The sequence below is a fragment of the Mus musculus genome, chromosome 16 (assembly GCF_000001635.26).
Source record: "Mus musculus strain C57BL/6J chromosome 16, GRCm38.p6 C57BL/6J".
NCBI lineage: Eukaryota > Metazoa > Chordata > Mammalia > Rodentia > Muridae > Mus > Mus musculus.
The window spans coordinates 65,811,321-65,825,520 of record NC_000082.6 but is presented as its reverse complement, the minus strand read 5'-3'; the positions used below and the strand labels follow the sequence as shown (position 1 = coordinate 65,825,520).

Sequence of the window (14,200 nt, the reverse complement as noted above, 5' to 3'; positions counted from 1 at the left end):
CTGGAATGGCTGACTACACATAAACGCATATTTAAAAATAGCATCCTTATCCATAGGAAGTGAGGTAAGGAGTGAGCTGTCTAACTCTGTGAAAAATTGAGTTGTCTTATAGGAAAATAACTATCATTCGTCTAATATGTAAAAATCTGTCCTTTGTTGCTGCATTCACTGAGGCTCTGAACTCTTATATTTCATACTTAGACAACATATCTTTACTTGTACAACTATACATGACAAAATATCCCCTGTTCACACTGTGGATACCTGTAATTTGGTCAAAAATGATCCTATGATCCACTAACAAAAGCACACACAAATGCTTATGATTCTACCCATGCTTTCCCCATATTTTGCTCTAATTTTCATAAACTATAGTGAAACTACTTGAATATTTACATTTCCCACATATATTTAGCCTTGAAATATCACTGGTTGAAGTAAGAATTTTTAAAGTATCCAAATGGCCTGATCATTACAGAGACTGCTAAGTTTGAATACGCAGACGTGGTGTAAGGGACAGCGGGAACAAGATGGGAAAGAAACAGAAACACATCCTTTAAGCTGCTTCACGTGGTTTATAGGTGACAACACACAATCTAACTTCTCAGACTTGAACAGTAACCACTGCAGGACACCAGTGCTCTCTGCCTTTTCTTTGAACATATTCCTCATTAGCTACATTCTATATGCTCTTGGCCTTTGATTCTTTCATTCTACCCCCCTAGGGTTGCATATTTTTGTTGGGAAATATAAATAAATCTAAAAGTTGAGATTAAGTGTCTAAGTGTCAGAACATAGATGCGCAGAATCAAGACAAAAATGTCACCTAGTTCATACATTTTTTCAAAATGTAATCACTTTCTATAATATATCCAAATATCAGTTTAGGATCTATACTCTTCTTACAAGATTGTGAAGAATTGTGGTTTTTTTTTAAAGCAAAACAAACAAAAAAGACACTGAAAGAGCTCTTAAGAACTGTGAGTTGGGGCTACAGTCATGGCTCAGAGAGGAAAGCACTTGGCAAGCTGAGTTTGGGTTCCCAATACCCATGCAAACCCTGCATAAGCTTAGGAACCAGCCTATAATCCAAGCACTGGGAAAGCAGTAACAGAAATCCCAGCTGAATACCAAATACATGAGCTGTGGGTTCCAGTAATATTCCCTACCTCACTATTTAAGGTGAGAAGTGACGGAGCAAGACAGTCGAACTCAACCTCTTGGCCTCCACACATGCCCAAGCACACAACCAAGCATCCCCTCAAACATATGTATATAAACAATCATGTGAACACACATGTACAGCCATGTTTGTATAGCACACACATTCGAACAGGCATACACACACGTACACACACACACACACCCCAATGCAGAGACAGGTTGGTTTGAGTAATACACACTGCTCAGTAGAAGTCATTTTCTCCACACAATAAGATATCAGTTTAATGTAACAAGCAAGGAGTTAATAGGCCGTGTTTCGGCCGACTCACAAACATGAAGGGTAGAAGAGTGAAGGAAAGTTGGCTCAGGCAATGCGAACCCTAGTGATCACCTCAGAGCTTGCCATCAGGCCCAGCAGAAACAAACTTCAACAGGAATGTACAGGCGGAAAGGATTTTGTCTGACAGGAGAAAGACTTCCAGGTCAGGAGCCAAATACCACTAACTCCCCAAGGCTTAAGCCGCAAAATACCAAGGGCTTATTGTGCATGGGTGGAAAGTTTAGTCCTAAGGAAACAAAACTATTTTAATGAATCACTGAAATCACTGGATATTTAGAAAAATGATCTGAAAAATACAAGTTCTATTGACTATCTCCTTTAAATGAAGCAACTGTTTTGTGTTAAACAGAAAGAAAAGATAGAAAGAAAGAAAGAAAGAAAGAAAGAAAGAAAGAAAGAAAGAAGAAAGGAAAGAAAGAAAGAAAGAAAGAAAGAAAGAAAGAAAGAAAGAAAGAAAGAGAGAGAGAGAGAGTGGGGGAGGGAGAGAGGAAGGGAGGGAGGGAGGAAGGAAGGAAGGAAGGAAGGAAGGAAGGAAGGAAGGAAGGAAGGAAGGAAGGAAGGAAGGAAGGGGAGGAGGGAGAAAGGGAGAGGGGGAGGGAGGGGAGAGAGAGGAAAGGTTTGAATGACTAGTCTATTTCAAAAGCATTAAGTCCATAAAACCAACCCTTTGATCTTTTATCATGGTTTTAGAATTTACTTATAGAACAGATACTTTAGAATACCTCAGAGATCTCTGGGCATATCAGAAAACATGTAGTTCAATTGACTTAAGGAATATATGACACAGACCATCTTTCATTTTATAAAATTTTCAAACAACAGTTATTCATTTGTGTGTGTCTAAGTATGTGTGCATGTGTTTGTCTGTGTTTATATGTGTGTCTGTGTGTGAATGTGTGTGTAGTTGTGTATGTGTGTCTATGTGTACATGTGTGTATTTTCAAGAATGTGTGCCATAGGTTATACATGGACAACCTCTGACCTCCTGAAGGAGCTGGTGGAAGGACAAGAATGGAATTTAGGTCATGAAGCTTAAAGGTAAGTACTGTCTCTTGAGAACAATAGTTTTTGTTTCACTTAATTTTCTCTTCTGTGAAAATACTTCCCAGAATGATTTCTCTCTCAATTTGCATATGCAAAACTTCTTTCCTTAGCTAGGATCAGTTGACTACTAACAGTTATGGATTAGAACCTGTTTCTGTCTACAAAGCGCATGCTGAGAAGACATGCCAGTGTGCTGGATTTGCTAGAAGATGATTATTTTGACTGAAGAAACAAACTGAAGCCAAAAACATGGCATTGCATGATGAGAAGAATAGTCTACAGGTACTTACAGCCTTAAGAACCTAGAAATAGAAATTTGGGTTAGCTGGAGATGTAACTAGAGCCCTTGTCTGGCATGTACGAGGCTCTGGATTTGATCCCTAGTACTTCAAAGGAAAAATAACTTTAGCTTAAAAATGACAACATCTTAGATATAGCAACTAAGTAATATATTAAAATGTATATATTCCTAGATGACAATAAACTGCTATGTCTAAGTAGACTGTCACTGGATAGATATATACTGCACTTGTTTTCAATTTTTCTGTAAGTCCTGTTTTGGAAATGTGAACAGTCAGTTTCTAAAGAACTGTCGGTCATACTTCAGGATGCTGTGTTTGTTATATTTGCTTATTTTCTTTGTCAATTATTTTCTTAATAGCAGAAAAGAGCAATCAAAAAATGCATTACTCAACATGAAAGAGTTGGAACATGTAGCTTCCAAATAAATCTATTCATTATAAAAAATCTAACCTACCTCCCTCAAGAATGAAAATTTTCTAGTTTTTACAATGGTCAAAAAAAATGTGCCACAGGCCGAGAAGCAATTTCAAAATTTGCATTCCCAAAATGTTTTAAACTATGATCACATCATTAGGGAATGTGTTATTTCTCAAAGCAACTACTTTGAATGAAACAAGTTTCCCTCATATAAATTTTGGTATATTTGTATAATCTCTTAGACAGATTTAAGATACAACCTCTATTACAATTATTTATCATGCATTCATTCATTCATTCATTCATTCGTCCATTCATTCATACATTGTGTTTGTGACTTTGCAAATACTTGGATAAACAGAATGAAAGGTTCAGCCAGGGCCAGAGCTGCATCTGTTCACATACTTGGAAAAGTCTTGCTAGGGAAGCAATAGAGACTGCCCCTGTGGATTTTGTCTTTTATAAACTATATTATTTTTCTGAGTTTCTAGTATTCCAAAGTTTGTAAGTAAGACAAGGCAATAACATTAGGCTAGCTCAGAATTGTTTTCAACTTTCTATGGAGGTTCATTTAGTAAAACAATGTTAGAAACCAAACTGACAAAGATAACTTGACCAAAACTAATTCCATGAATCTCAGCAGCAAGTAACGGAACCCGGCAGCCCTTGGCTTCCACTTCTAGAGGTAGGGAATGCTGATTTCATTATCCTATAGGTCTCATAATAAATATAGATACCTATAACTGCAATGTGTAATCTTTATATCAGCAGAATGCTGTATCTTAAGATGCATTCCCATTTGATTTGGTTTCCTGTATTGGCCACCTCTTCTGATTTTACAGGGTACTAGCCAAAACACCAAATCTACAGAGCACAGAAGCCTGACATATTTCCATCTAGCTCAGCTCCCAGGAATTAGATATGGTGCTTCTTTTATCTATCTTCACATAAACAAGAAAGGATGAATACATCTTTGCAGACCTCGCTCAGCCCTCAAGGAATGATATAGATGGAAGAAGAAAAGACACCTGTTGAGTTCATCTTCTCTTTGTTCATCTTTGGAGATTGAGTTAAAAAAAAAAGTTAACTTTCCCTAGTTCAAACTCCACTTGTAAATTACTGGCATAAATCTGGAATCCACTGAACTATCTACAAATATGGCATTTATGAGTTGTTCTAACAACAGCTGTGGAGGGCTAGTGGTTCAAGGCACTTTCTGGGTCAGCCTAAATGAGTCGTCAAAGCATAAAACCAGCTGCTCAAAGAGGTGCATTTTAAAAAGCTGAGAGCAGGCAGAGCTTTGCCCTGAATGGCTGCCTTCACAGTCCATCGGAGCTGAATCTCATCTACTACAGAGTGCTAGGTTATCAAATGGAAATATTGGAACCACCTTCTGGAGACAATACTTTTTTTCCCTCTCTGCTGCTGGGTGTATACATTCTGAGATTTTAAAATGAAGAAGTTCACTGGAAACAGGAGCGGTGGGGAGGAGATCCAATTCAGGAACATGCTTTAAATGACAGTCCTCTACCTGACAGCTTTACTTTGGGACATGCTCTAGCATTATGTCCATTATTGCTTTTGTCTCTTGGAAAACTCCGCAGATGGTCCAGTGAGGTTAGTTTAGTGTCTCACCTGCGGTAGTAAGAAGAGATCTTAAAGCAAAATGGTAGGCTAGTGCTCCACACCATTTCCCTTAATGTGTACCCTCTCCACATCATCTCAAGCTGTGGGGAGGGTCTACCAAATATTAGGGGAAATGGGTGTTTTTTGCACATCAGTCAAATCCATTTTCTTAAATTTGTGGTGGTGCTACCTCCTGCTGGCCTGATTTCTTGGGGAATACATGCTCACTCTGTGAAACTCTGAACGTTTCAATCCCACCCTCTCTAGCATCATTGTGATCTCCATGGTAAATCACTGCTCTGTCAATAGTGTGCTTACTTTAAAACTTAACCATTTCTATCCTGGTCTTCTTTTTGCTGGGAAATCACTAGGACTATGAGACTGTGGACAACCTAAGCTTTCAAGTCTTTGCTGTCAAGTTAATTTGTGTAACATGGAATTAGAGAGGCTGCTCTTTTTCAGAGAAGTTCTGTATAAATCCTTACAAATACACTTAAGTCCTTGCTTACAGTTGTAAGACAATTAAATCCTCTGCCTTAAATAATTTAACTGTGCGATGAAACTAGTTAGGTTAAAACTGAGATCTTACCTCTGAGTAAATCTAGTCTTATGTTTGAATAGTAATGAAATCTAAGATGCATAAATGTTACTGTTAAGGCCATTGGTTGCATTTCATTTTAAATAAATCAATGTTCATTTGCTAAGTAGATACACAACTTCTTTAAGAATAAATGGAGAGCAAAAGTCATTAGCATAATGCAACAGCTTGCAAAGAGACATTGGAATAGTAAGCTTACAGAAAAAAAAAGTACACTACCCAAGACTTGGAAAGAATATCAAGCTCCAAGGCCAAAGAATCTACTGCATATTAATCTTCCTTATCAAAAAAAAAAAAAAAAAAAAAAAAAAAACAAGCTGATTGGGATGCAAAGACAAAAAAATAACCTGTTGTGTAATGAGGAGACAGAAAACGGTCTGGGAAACTGCATGCCTTGGTACAACAATGCTACCCCAGGAAAGGAAATTTGCTGGTCCTTATTCTGTTACCAACCAGCACAGAAATTTTAGCCTGGAATTTCAACCCCATGGACCTGGATTTTCCCATTTATATTACGTTTCCTGTCCCCTAAGGTTTTCCCATTTCAGAAACAGCATCTCAGAGTCGTTTTAAAACTTGACCAAAGTAACAGAGAAGAGACAGTGAGTTTGAAAACTCTTCACAAGCATCACTTGGAGCTTGCCTATCAAACTTTGCTTTTCACCCAGCTGCTCCCCTTAAAGGAGACAGAGTAAACATGTTCTAACTTACAGGAAGTGGACGGTGACCATTAAAATCTATATAGACGTGGAAACTCAACTACTGTTCTCCCTTTGCCATGTCTTCTAAAACCACGTGAGTCTGAAAGCTTGACTTTAAGTGACCTCCCAAGTTTAACATTCTTAATATGGGAGAGGATTTAGACAACAGACCGTCTGCCTTTCAGATGAGAAGTCCACTGGGTATGAAGGGAATCTTATGATTTCATATTGTTGCCCTCAATTTTTCCTGACACGTCGTATTTCGAAACATTGTGCTGTTTCCTACTGTCACTAGCAGACTACAAGCACATTCCTTTCTGTTCACGTTCTGCAGTGTCATCAGCCTCAGAGCATGTACTGAGACTGAGTCAAGACTTCTCCCAGGGAGCTCTGGAGGAGGGCTGTCCAGAGGCTATGGCGAGACGGTGAGGTCGAGGACTAAGCTGCTCAGAATCTCTCAGTAAATTCTGCCTCTGTTACTAAGGCTCCCTGTAAGATTTAAGCCCAGCACACAACCTCTAGGAATTAAACCCAAGGATTATAAATGTACTCTTCAGACCCTGGCAGATGAGCTTGATTGGTTGAACTGGGGTGGTACACCAGTGTGGCATTTATATGCAGCTTACTGGTGTTCTTAAACATTTATCCTGCTTGCACATATAATAGGTTCAGTAAAAAAAAAAAAAAGAAAAGCTATGCTTCAAACTTTCAGATTTAGCAGAAAAGCTGATTGAACATATGGCTAGAAAATAAATTCTTTTCATTTCTAAAAAAGAAAAATATTCAGGGATGAAAAGTGAACCCCATGCTTAAGATCAATCATAATGTGCTATTTCATAAACATCTAAGCACTTCAGAGCGAGGCGTGTGTAGTTTATTAGTAGACTGAGTACCTAGCACATGTGAGAGCCTCTATTCCATCCCCTTGCCTTCCAGAGAAAAAGTAAAAACAAACATGCAAGAACAGAAGATCCCACTTTTGAGGAGAGAATACAGCTAAGGGATACATTGCTACAATTGAATGCAGGAATCCCAGCCCAGAATGTCAATGTCCTGGCATCCTTATCTCATGAATGATCACAATGTTTTTTGCATCACTGTCCTTTTTAATGTTTCTCCCCACCCCCCCAACAAATCCAGTTGTTTTTATTTTTATGGTGGTTGTTGTTTAATGCAGGAAGAGATGTCACCCTCACTTTTGTCTCCCAAACAAAATATTATTAGGGATTACATCCCATGTACAGAGAAAACAACCTTCACGGATAATAATGATCAAACCTTACGGAATGCAAAAACAACAAAAAATATGTATTCTCAGATGACTACGGCATTAGGGCCAAGTCAATATTAGGCCCACTTCGCCCACGCACTGGATAGTCTAAAAATGCTGTCAGGCTGATAAGAATTTCCTGACTTACTCTTTTTTCCAATAGAAAATATAGGTCATCAAAACAAGCTCTGACAGTAAAGGAACAGCAATGACGCCGTCAACTCTCTTTAGTCCAATAACAGGCAAATAGTTTATGAACTAGAGGAAAATTTAAATATCAAAGAAACCAATTTAATGAGAGAAGTGTGCAAGTGTGCTCCTCTCAAGCAAACCCTTCCAGTAGACTCGGGCACTACCTAACAGACGTCTATAGAAGCTCAGACTAGAGCAGAAGCTGGGAGTTTATGTAACTGCCCAACACAGACAGATTAGGCTCTTTTTGTGCTTTATTTTTATTTTCCTTGTCAGTTTGTTCATAGTTTTTAAGCAAAAGAAGGGAATTTGGGGTTCAAATTTAGGTCTATTGCAAAATGAGATAAAGCACTCAGAGACAGTTCGAATTGAAAACTAACTTTCATGATTAATGATTTTTCATTTGTCTAATTCGGCCTTTGATTTTTCTTGCTGAAGGAGAGTAACAATGGTGACCTCTCCCTACACAATCATATTTCAATGGGATTAATTTCATAATTCCATAGAAGACGACCATGTTCACAACATCTATGATTCCTTACTTTTTCAGGAGAGAAAGTTAATTCTCTGTATATTTAAAAACATCTAAGTCTCCCGCTCATCCACACTCCAACTAATGTTAATTGAAGGCCTCTACAGCATGAGAGATGGACAAATACCCAAGGTCTCTGCCTGGATTGAACCTACGACGCTACTATTTTGTGTCAAAGAAAACATGATAAGTCAAAATATTTTTGTTTGCCATTCTTGACCACAAAATACAAAAAAAAAAAAAAAAAAAAAAACTGCTTCTCCTATCTCTCCCATCAAAGGTAATTTTGTTTTAAAATAGTAAAGCTTTCTAATTTTAACGTAAGTAATAAATACTAGCAAGGAAGTGGGGTCTTCTGTCTTGTGTCTCATTTGGTCTTCATTAAGATGGGATTGTTTAACGATGACTCCTGGACTTGTACCCTTTCAAAGTTAGCTGAATCTGACAGCCACTAAATCTCATACAGAGTTATAGTCTCTTTCCCAAAGAGTAGCCCTATACTTCTAGAAAAGGGACAGGGGCAAAGGAAAAAATAGAAATTCAAAGATCAGATTGCTCCAAGGGTCAAACCCTGAAGGCCAGAATAAAACATACAGTTCCTAAGAAATGAAAAACAAGTCGAAAATCCTGTTAATCATTATTTTCTAACTATATCTAGCTGTATTTTTAAGTTTCAATGGAATTAGCCTACTCTAATCCCTGATTCAGTATAGCCCCTTGTCACAGGCACGTTTTACTGTTTTTAACATTGCTCTAACTAAATTTTGTTGCACTTGCTGTGTGGCCACAGAGTAATCTCAAGAATTCCTAGTGGCAAGTTCTTCCAGTGTCTACCCTTATCATCTAGTTTCCAGGTCCCTTTTACCAACATTTTCAGTCTCTTGGCTGGGTGGGGCCCAGGCATGCAGATACTCCTGGCTACCTTGGGCTAAGAAACACAAGTCCACTGAAGAACACCAGAAGGCTCTGTGCTTTGTTAGGAATAGAAAGTCAATGAAGAGCCTTTTGAGAATCCCTGTCTAAATCACAGCCGCAGGGAGAAAGGCAATGGATAAATTCTAGGAACACTGAATGTGTCTTACATCCGACCAGTGTTCCACCCTCAAAGTCCCAGTACTGTCCCAGTCCCAGCTCTGTGAGCTCCCTTCTCAGGTACCCTCTGCTACCTCAGTTACATACTTCTGCCACTTACTCCAGAAAACGCTGAAATACTTTACTTGCCCAAGGAAACAAAGTATTTGAGTTAAAAGTTTACTCACACAGTCCTAAGACAGATGCCTTTCGTGAGCTTCAGGGAACTGAGTCCTAAGGACCAGCGAAGCTGGGAGCAAGAGTCTCTGAGTTCAGGTGACACAGCTCAAATAAGCCCCCGGCCAGGTAAAACCTTTCCAAGGATCCCAGCCCTGCCATGCTCAGTTCTGCCCTTCCGGGAGTGTCTTTTTCTTCCTATGGTTCCCAGCAAGTCCTAAAGCATCTTTCACGCCTCGGGACCCGGCGGGGCACGGCATGAGCCTGACACCGATACCCGGTGCCCCTCGTCCCCGCCCCCGGAAGGCTGCCGGGCTGGTGACTCACCTGCTGGCCAGGTTGGGGAGCCGGATGATAGCAGGCTGTAGGGCAGGTTGCAGCTGCCACAGGGTTGGGCAGATACTGGGGCGCTCCATACGGCTGGGGGTGATACATCACCTCCGCACAACTCATGGCAGCGGGGCCAGCGGCGGCCCCGGAGTCGCCGCCGCCGCTCTAAGCGCTGGCGCAAGGGGCGCCACCGCCACCGCCGCCGCAGCTGCTGTCCGCGTCGCTGAACCAGCTGCTACTGCGGCTAAGGCGGGTCCTCGGCGGCCTCGGGCTCCGCGCCGGGAGCGAGCTCGGGAGGGGTTGGCAATCAGCGGCGGCCCATGCGCGGGCACCTTCATTTTCAGCCCCTCCGGGTGCCCCCTCTGCTCGCGCTTATATAGCGACGGGACGACGCTGCAGCCCGCCCCGCGGCAGGAGCATGACAGCGCTGGGCTCAGGCTCAGGCAACCGCATCCGAGACAGGAGCGTACTCCGCAGTACCAGCAGCAGCTGCTACCCAGTCCGGGCTAGGGCCGCTCCAGGAGAGCAGCAGTGCTTTTGCATACACACAATGCACGCCCGGGACTCGTCCTATCACTAGCGCGGGCGGCTGGGCGAGGACCGGGAGGCGGGGGCAGGGTAGCCGGAATGTGGGGAGGCGGGGTGCTTGCCTCCCCAGCTCTCAGGAGCAGTTTATCAGAAAAGTTCCATCAACTCAGGTCCACAGCGGGCGGGTCGCCCAGCAGGGGGACCCTGGGGAGGGCGGCTGCGGATTGGAGCGAAGTTTGCAGCCCTCTCCGCCTCCGGGCCCAGTGATGCTGGTGGGAGGAGATTGGTATGCGAGAGGCTCCGCGCCCTCAAAACTCCAAGGTTCCCCACCCAGTCTCAGTCACCTGGCGGCCTGGACAGAGTTGCCCAAGTTCTGGGAGTTTTTTCAGAGAGCATCAACTCCGATGGTGCTAGAACCCGATTAGAGGAAAGCCAAGTGTAAATAAAGAGAGTTATAAAACAGGCCGGGGGAAAAATATGGGCTTAGTTCCTCCATTAAAAATAGACCAAAGTGAAAGTTAACAGTGCCTTGAAGTGCCCACAGGCTAACAATAGTTGTTTCCTTGCAACATCTTCACTTAAAAGGCACATCTTGGTGGATTGGCATCCTGGCGATGTATATATATCTTTCCTGGCCTTTATAAGCTGGCTTGAATACAGCAAGAGCAAATAATTGGCTACCATTTTAATGTCTTGTTTATATGCATGTAGCTTAAAACCTTCTACAAATTGAAATAAAAAATTGTTTTTAAAAATATAGTTATACTCCAGTGAAATCATCAAATCTAACTCAATCAACCTTTACCTGTCTGACAAACAGAAAATTTTCAGTAAGGACCAAAAGGCCTAGTCTTTTTCAAAAGAAATGTCTCTTTCTTTGTCGAATGCATTAATGTTGCATAGAGTAAATCACACACACACACACACAAACCAAAGATCATACTTTGAAGCCATTATGCCCTCCCACCAGGACCACCTCTGTTTTGGGGAACAGTTCATGTGTGTGGGCATGTCAATATCTCCCCTAACACTCACACCAAGATTGTGTTTGGTATTTTGTTATGCCATAATGGAATTTCTTCACTCATTCATTATTTTTATCAATCAAGTCTTAAAATATGACTATTAAGAGTTTATGTAGGCCCACCAAAAAAAAAAAAAAAAAAAAAAGAAAGAGAGAGAGAGAGAGAGAGTTTATGTAGTTCAGATTTTAAACTGTACTCTTTCTGGTAGAACTTACTTTATGTGATTATAACTCCTTTGTCCCAAGTTGATATAGCCTGGTTAGACCCTTTTCCAGTGATCTATGCTCATGGTTACAGCTTCTCTCCAGGCAGTTCTGCGAGGTACAGTCATAACAACAGCCACCACCCACATTCCAATCTGAACTTTGTCTAATGGTGTCTGTCACAGATAATAAAACTCCACCTCCCAGCTGAACTGGGAATAGCTGGGAAGTTCGCAACCTTCCCTCTCCTCACAGTGCCTGCATCTGGTCTTAACCTTCAGTAAGTATATCCTAAACTCTACACTTCTGCTTACATCTCTTACTGTAAGCCCTAGTTTGTCCAGCTATCTCATTCAGATTCTTGAATGACGCTTATTACTACTTCCCCAGCCCCATAACCAAACATCTTCTAATCCATTCTTCAGGACACCTATTCCAATAATGATCTAGCCTCAGTAAGCCAAACAGAGCCTTGATGCTTTGACTTTTTTTTTTTTCTTATGAAGGACAACTCACTAATCTAAAAGTTACTGGCTTGCAGTAACTTTTAAGCCCTATTTGTACAGAAATCTAACAGAAGACCTCTTCTTTGTAATGTATTTATTTTTTTCACGGGTTTGCATGAGTGAAGATATCTGAATGTGTGAGGTCATCTGTAATGTACACAGACATATACATTATACACAGTTGTTTATTTGTTTATTACCTCTCTGTAGGATGAACTGGGAAGTAGTTGAATCAAGCACTCAGAGTTTTAGGCTTCTTCCTCTCTCAGTTCTGTCCCCAATCTCCTAGGAGACCTCCTTCTGGAAGGCTGTGAAACAAACTGTTTTAAACTGATGACTTTTTCTTTTAGACCAAGTTGGCCTCGAATTCAGAAATCTGCCTGCCTCTGCCTCCCAAGTGCTGGGATTAATGGCGTGCGCCACCACGCCAGGCTAAACCGATGACTCTTAATACTCTTCAGCAGGAATCACCCTAATTTTGATTAACAAACCAGTGAAGATTGTAGCTCTAGTTGCTATTTTTCTTTCTCATTTCTTGTTCCACATTTTGTCTAGAATCTAATTCTGGACAGAACTTCACTAGGTCTGGATTGATCATGGAAAGACAGTTTGACAGGTTCTCTTGACCCTAGAACAGAGCCAGCAGGGCATGAGACTTCACAAGTGTTGGTTGTTGCTGTAGATATAAGGCTTGTTTGTGTAATAGTATAAATATTTCCACATTCCTCCTTCAAAGAATGCCCTCTCTGCTAAGGTTAATGACTTCATGATAATCAGAGACACCATGAGTTCTAGGGAAGCAGGTGTGTCTCAAAATTACAATAGAATGCTATGATCTTCAGGACAGCCCATAAGGCTGTGGGAAAGAACTCTGAAAGCATGAGTTCAAAAATATATTTCTTAACTATGCAAAATATTAAGATGCAATATAAATTGTATATTCAGAGATCTAAAGGGACAGAGGCAGCTGCACTATGAGCTACTCTGTCAGAAAGATAATAAGGAAGGAAGTAAAGAGATTTAGGGAGTGGCGACCATAAGGCAAGATCCCACTAGCTAGTTTGTTTGTTTGTTTGTTTGTGTATGCTTACAATGTCAGGTAGATTCCTGAGTTTAAAAGCCACACATGCACACACACACACACACAAATACATATATACACACACACAAACACACACAGAGAGAGAGAGAGAGAGGCAGACAGACAGACAGACAGACAGACAACAGACAGACAGACAGGGAAAGTTTTACAGGAACAGTTTTACTGAGACAGGTTGCAGGTGAAGCCAGAAGAAGCTAGAAGTTTAGAACACATTTCCTTAGTTAGAGGCCAAGCAGAGCAAATCAGTCCAAAGCTGAGACAACCCAGTTTAAATTAATCAGCTTTTAAAGGATTTTAAGTCAGAACAGCTGAGTTGATCCAGCTAGTCAGAGTTCAGAAAGAACTGGAAAGGGTGAGCTTATTCAGCAATAAGTCTCTAAGATGACAATTATATCTCCTGAATAAAAGTTACATTTTAAACTGGCAAGGCTAGAAGTTTCCAGGTCTAGGAATAGTTAGAACAGAGAAGGAAACACTCTGGGCTCAGCACAAGCCATGTATTCACACACCTTGGATTTGTTCTCATCTTATCCCTTTATCAGAGGAAATAAATGCTACATTTACATCTGGTACCCAAAGTAATTGGAGAAGTAGAAAGCCTTCCAGTGTTGCAGAAAGCAGAGGACGTCTCACAGAAACATCACAGAGGACAGGAGACATCTGACAGAAAGCTGCAGAGGAGAAATTCTCCTGGGATCATCTCCAGAGGAAGCATCAATTATTTGAGTTCATCTGGATGCTCACAGGAACTCAGGAGACTCAGAAGTGTCAGAAGCACAGAGCCCAGAGCAAGGGAGCCTCCTCTGGGACAGCAAATCACAGAAATTCAACGAAACTGACTATTTTAATTAGATAGACAGGCTTTTCCTGCATTTAAAAAAAATGGGAAATCCCATTTCAGACCCCTTACCAGAATGGATAGGAGTTGATGGGACAGAAACATTACTTGAAAAAGTTAACACAGTACTTATTACAACTGTGACCATTGGAGTAAATCCCTGCCTACTTTTAATTGCAGTCTTTATGTACTTCTCAAAAAGCGTTGAAAACAATAATTGTACAATAAGAAAA

General features: G+C 40.9%; 1 protein-coding gene across 4 annotated transcripts in view; it reads right to left on the bottom strand.

The window, feature by feature from the left end:
* Vgll3 (vestigial like family member 3) overlaps positions 1-10,332 on the bottom strand; it is a 51,180-nt gene extending 40,848 nt beyond the window's left edge. For 3 of the 4 annotated variants that reach the window (NM_001368760.1, NM_028572.2, NM_001368761.1), the window contains exon 1: positions 9,763-10,332. In NM_001368760.1, coding sequence (NP_001355689.1) covers positions 9,763-9,888 — 126 coding nt within the window. In that variant the 5' untranslated portion in view covers positions 9,889-10,332. Of the gene's footprint in view, positions 1-9,446; positions 9,681-9,762 lie in introns of those variants that run through there. The other variant, XM_006523098.3, reaches the window with a different exon arrangement.
* Between the last annotated feature and the right edge of the window lie 3,868 nt (positions 10,333-14,200).